General features: G+C 39.5%; 1 protein-coding gene across 1 annotated transcript; it reads left to right on the forward strand.

The window, feature by feature from the left end:
• Nucleotides 1-900: 900 nt before the first annotated feature.
• On the forward strand, nt 901-2,522 carry etfbkmt (electron transfer flavoprotein subunit beta lysine methyltransferase; the record flags this gene model as incomplete). Its single annotated transcript, XM_014016577.1, is given in 1 exon segment — nt 901-2,522. A coding segment is annotated over 1 exon segment (362 nt), but the record flags the coding sequence as incomplete, so codon positions are not given.
• Nucleotides 2,523-5,462: the final 2,940 nt, after the last annotated feature.

The raw sequence follows: 5,462 nt of genomic DNA on the forward strand, positions 1-5,462 counted from the left end.
CATTTGTTTAACCGCAAAAGTACAGTTTTTATATTAAATGTTGCTGAAACAGTCAGTTTCTCAGTGGATCTGCACTCAAAAATGCAGCCTAGGTGGAGTAGTCGAACACAGATCCACTGATCCTTCAACACAGAGCATCTTCAGAAGACATGTTGATAAAGTGAATTTTAAAAATCTGGATTGTTCGATACAAGTGTGTATTAAACCTAAAGCACTGTTTGATACGGTTCAATACGGGTACATGTATTGTCGCACCTCTAATGAATATATATATATATATAGTATGGTGTAGGGCAGGAGTGTCAAATTCATTTTCCAAACCAAGATGTATTTCATCAGAGATTTAATCCAAATGAACTTTCTGTTCCTAGATTGACCTTTTGTTATTGTCTTAGAAGAGGAGGAAGTCACACAAATTTTCAGTTCTCTCTTTGCAGAAGTTAATCCTTTGGAAAGAGGAACTATCTTGAAACTGTGGGATGTCACAAGCTTTTGTCTTATTTTCGAGTTGTTTTTGTCATTTTGCTCGCACACATATCAGATAAGAAAACCCCACACTCAATTACTGTACGCAGTATTGAGAAATCAAATAAGGTTGTTATGGCCACACGTTGGAAAAATACGGATACACCTGTGAGGTGGCGCTGCATGTTTTTGTAACAGGTGGAACCAAGTTAGCCTTTCCTTATTTGAGGTTTCTTACTGCTTTAGAGGTGTAGTGAACTTGAATTATTTCTCTGCTTTAGTAGATAAACTTTGTTAACCTTAATACTTCTTGTTGGGTTTTTGACTTGATCCTCTCTCATGGGAACAAAGAACTATAGTGTGGTGTTTCAGTTTGTTACGTTGTTGTAGGTGATGATCCACATGAGGAGAAAATGGACCTTTTTTGTGTTGCAGTTGCAGCTGTCGTGACCCACATGAACGCTGACCTGAACGGAGTAGAGCCGCCTGTTTCTGTGACCAAAAACCTTATTGGTTCAGACCCCGGAGGCTTCGACCTGATCCTGCTGGGTGACATGTTCTACGACGAGCCGCTCGCCAACAGCCTCCAGGGCTGGCTGGACCGCTGCGTTGGGACCCACGGCACCCGGGTCCTGATCGGAGATCCCGGGCGGGCTCAGTTTGAGGGRCACGACGTCAGAAAGTCCCTGCGTCACCTGAGCCGGTTTGAGCTACCTGACTGTGTCAGAGAGGAGAACTACRGTCTGACCTCCAGTGATGTTTGGTGTTATCATCCTGAGTTCAGTTCTGAGGACTAAAGTGGATCCTATCTAAAATACCCACAATGAGACAATAAAGCTTGTCAGACCACTGACTTTATAAAAAAAATCTATGGCCTACAAAGACAAGATGTTGCATCTGGAACTTTGATTCTTGTCCTCTGCTTACAGCAGGTGTTATCAAACTAGACAAAATAAAGGTATTTACTTCTCAGGGTCAGCTGCTAAGGCTCAAAACATTTCTCACGGGTAAAATATTTTGGTTTCTCACCGTCTTGTAGGCGCCAGGCTCAGCTGTTGCCTCACTGTTTGCTGTGCTGGCTTTTTGGTTTCAATTATTATTATTATAAAGTATAAGAAAAAAAACATTTTTTATTCAGACGGACCTTGAGTTTGACATGTGTCCTGTTATATAGTGTTGAAGTGTCCTCCTCCATGGCGGTAGTCTCTCCTTCCCCTGAGATAGGCGTCYGCCTCCTTTTCCTTTTTTGGAGGAGCTTTAGATCAATTGTAATGGTGTTTTCTTTCCATTTGCTCTTGGGCTCCCCTGGCAGCTTTCCAATTCTCGAGCAGCCAATTCTCACTCTCAACTCGTCACATATTGACACTTTTCCCCAAGGTTCCCTCTGTGTCCAGTTTTGATGCATCGGGTACCCCTCTCACATCAGCTATTGACAAGATGGGGTGGAATCCGTTATCATTTCAGAAAGTGTAGAAAATGCACAAAAACTAACTGTCCCAAAGCCTAATATTACCTGTATTCGCTCTAGACATCCTGTCCCTGACCCAAGTACATAAAATTAACCATCAACCCTGATCACTAAAATTAACCATCAACCCTCATCCCTAAAATTTACCATCAACCCTCATCCCTAAAATTAACCATTTTTAGAAAGTGTAGGAAATTCACATCAACTACATGTCCCAAACCCTAAGATTACCTAATATTCGCCCTAGACATCCTATCCCTGAATCCACTACCTAAAATTAAACATGAACCCTGATCCCTAATATTAACCACGGACCCCAACTCAAAGACTTCTATATTTTGCGTCCTAACGCGTCAAAACTGGATGCTGAGGGAATACGGAAATGCCTGGTGCATCAATAAGTGACAGAATGGGTTACCCAATGCGTCAAAATAAGACGCAGAGGGAACCTTAGAAAAGCATGACGAGTCGGGAGTGAGAATGTGTTACCTCGAGACATTATTTTCTCTTTTCTGGGATCTGATCTTTTACACGATTGAAACCAAAATCGGCCTATGCAAAGAAAAATTAAAGACCTTTTAAAGCTGAAGTTTTTCCTTTAATCACATTCACACATCATATAAAGTGTTTTAGTTACATTCTTGGTTGCAGTGTTTGTTTTAACACGGTGCCTTATTCAATACACTTCAATTCAATTCAGTAATACTTTATTAATCCCAAAGGGAAATTAAATGTTGTACCTCATTATCCTGCTTAACTTAAAGAGTTATAGATGTCTGTGGGCAGGAAGGAGCTCCTGCAAATGAAAAGCTGCGCACCACAGTGGAGCGAAGTCACGTGTAAAATCTGGGATCCTATTTTTGCCAGACGCCGGAGCGGCTCCAGAATAATCTACAGAGATCACATCGCACCAACAGGAAAAGGAACAAGCACGACTTCCGTATATTCAAAATAAGACACCATGAGGAGGAATAGTTTTGTCAAAATCCCAGCTATATTAATCAAKATATGGATATATTTCTACACAAATGCTGTCAGAATGCATCGTTCTGTTTGGGAAGCAGATGGCAACGTAGATGAAGCATTTCTGTAACGTGGTGAAAAATGGGTACCACTTTACAATAAGGCTCCCCTTATATGGCTTATAAATAGTTTATAAATAGGTTATTAATTCATCTGTAAACACGTTATAAATCGTTTATGTGTTTATTATTCATTAATTAAGAATGGGAAAGAGACAAAACTGTCTTGCCAAATAGTGAGCCAAATGTGTTCATGTAGATATCACATCTAAAGATGCTTATTAAACATTTCAGACTAGTTTACTACCTTGTAAGCACAATAATTTATTGAAAAAACATTTTATTGTACTGTATTACCGCAATATACATATCTCAGTAATCAAAGGGAGCCTTATTGTAAAGTGTTGAACAGTATAATAATAATAATGTCATAACAGAGCCTTATAAATAGTGTACTGTTTTACCCATTACAATAAGGCTCCTTTATGGCATTTATACAAGTTTATTAGTCATCAATAAGTATTGTACCTACTGTCTTGCATTTTACAATAAGGCTCCCTTTGACAGTTGTTAAAGTAATATAGTTCAATATTATTTTTTTAAATATGTGTTTCCAATACATAATTGTGCTTATAAACCTAGTAATATGTACACAAACAGATTTGSYTMACWATTTGGCGAGAAACCGGACAGTTTTGTCTCTTTCCTGTCCTTAATTAATCCATAATAAACATTTATTAATGATTTATAAAGTGTTTACAGATGAATCAATAACCTATCTATAAACTATTCATAAGCCATCTACAAGGGGAGCCTTATTGTAAAGTGGAACCGAAAAATGTGTTATTCACTGGGGTGCTCAGTCGCTGTTGTGATGTTCAGGAAAAAGTGCTGACAGGCTTAAGTTAGTAGAACAGTGAAATCTTTATTTCAAAATCAAAGCCTGCATCAAATTGTGAGCCCTCTGGCCCAATTGATGAGAAGCTCCCTATTAATTACGGCTGGGCAATTTATTGGATTTTGATCTTGATTATGATTTGGGTTTTCAATGATCATAAAAACATAATGATCGAAGTTTGCAGTTTATGCTTACGCTGTTTTGTGTTGTGAATCCAGTGCCACTGCCAGCACGATGCTGCAGGCTCCTTGCACAGCCAAAGTTTCACTTATTTTTTCAAAAAAATATTTGAAATCTCACAGGAAACATTGTTTAACAGCCATTGTTTATGTTTAATAAATTCATGTTATCAAAGTGAATGGATAATTTTGTTAAATAATCTAGATCTCAATTTCAATAAAAAAAATTGTGATTATAATTTTCGCAATAATCAGAGAAAAAAATACAACATTCGTCAAATGACATCACACGAAAAGTGGCAGGTGCCCCGCCCCTTTTTGACAGTTGAGGGCCGACTTCAACCGGTCCATCCCCTCCTCCTCTTTCCCCTTTCCATCAAACTGTCACCACTACCCCCCCACCCCATCCTCACTTCCCCTTTTCATCAACTGTCAGCCTAACCACTTCCTCTGCAAACTTTCCACCATCTGCCCCTCACTCTACTCTCCCGCTCCCATCCCTGAAACCTGTCAAACTGGAAAACTTTTCATCAAATGCCCCCTACCACCAATCACATCCTTTTTCAYGCYCACTTACACCCCCGATCCCGCCGTCCTCCGGTCCTAGAGTGTTGAAAAAGGATGAGTTCATCTCTGTACATATGCACAGAAGTTTCAGGCCTTGTCACATGTGTACAGATGTATTTTTAGACACCACACATACACGATACACATGGATTTTATTTTGAAATCAGAAGTTTCAAAAAGACGACAGCRATACAGTTTCAACCATAAATACTGTATCAAAAGCCTTTATATCTATGTTTTCAGCTGTGTTTGGAGTTTGTCTTTCACAGAATTCATCATTTTTTGCTCTGAATTCCATATTAATCACTGGGTCCAAATTCACTCAATTTCATCCAGATTTTCGTCCTGATGCATCTCAGTAATCCAGGTAAAAAAATCAAAAAGAAAAAATTGTATAGGTCTTCTGGACGGGTTCTTCTCTAATGAAACGTTACGTCTCTCCTCCAAGAGACTTCTTCAGTCTGAGAGTTTCAGGCAAAATTCAGGCTTTTAAGCACAGCCTCCATGTGACTGATACTAGCATCACATGCCTATCGTTGACACCTAATTAACACCTATTGTTAACAGGGGGTGGAGTGATCCTGGCTATAGCAGCGCTGTAGGAGGGGGACAACTGAAAACAGAGGCCTCCACCTCTGTTTAATGATGGACGGTCTTTCTTCACAAAAATGGCTTCTTTTACTCCTCTCTCAAACCAACGTTCCTCTCTATCAAGAATGAGAGTGAAAGAATGACCGCTGGCCTGTAAATGAGTGAAAACTGCAGAGTTCTGGCCATTAGATGTAGATGTAGATAGCCATGTGATGTGAGTATCAGTCACATGGAGGCAGTGCTTAAAAGCCTGAATTTTGCCTGAAACTCTC

The sequence above is a fragment of the Austrofundulus limnaeus genome, unplaced genomic scaffold (assembly GCF_001266775.1).
Source record: "Austrofundulus limnaeus strain Quisiro unplaced genomic scaffold, Austrofundulus_limnaeus-1.0 Scaffold147, whole genome shotgun sequence".
NCBI classification, from domain to species: Eukaryota; Metazoa; Chordata; class Actinopteri; order Cyprinodontiformes; family Rivulidae; genus Austrofundulus; species Austrofundulus limnaeus.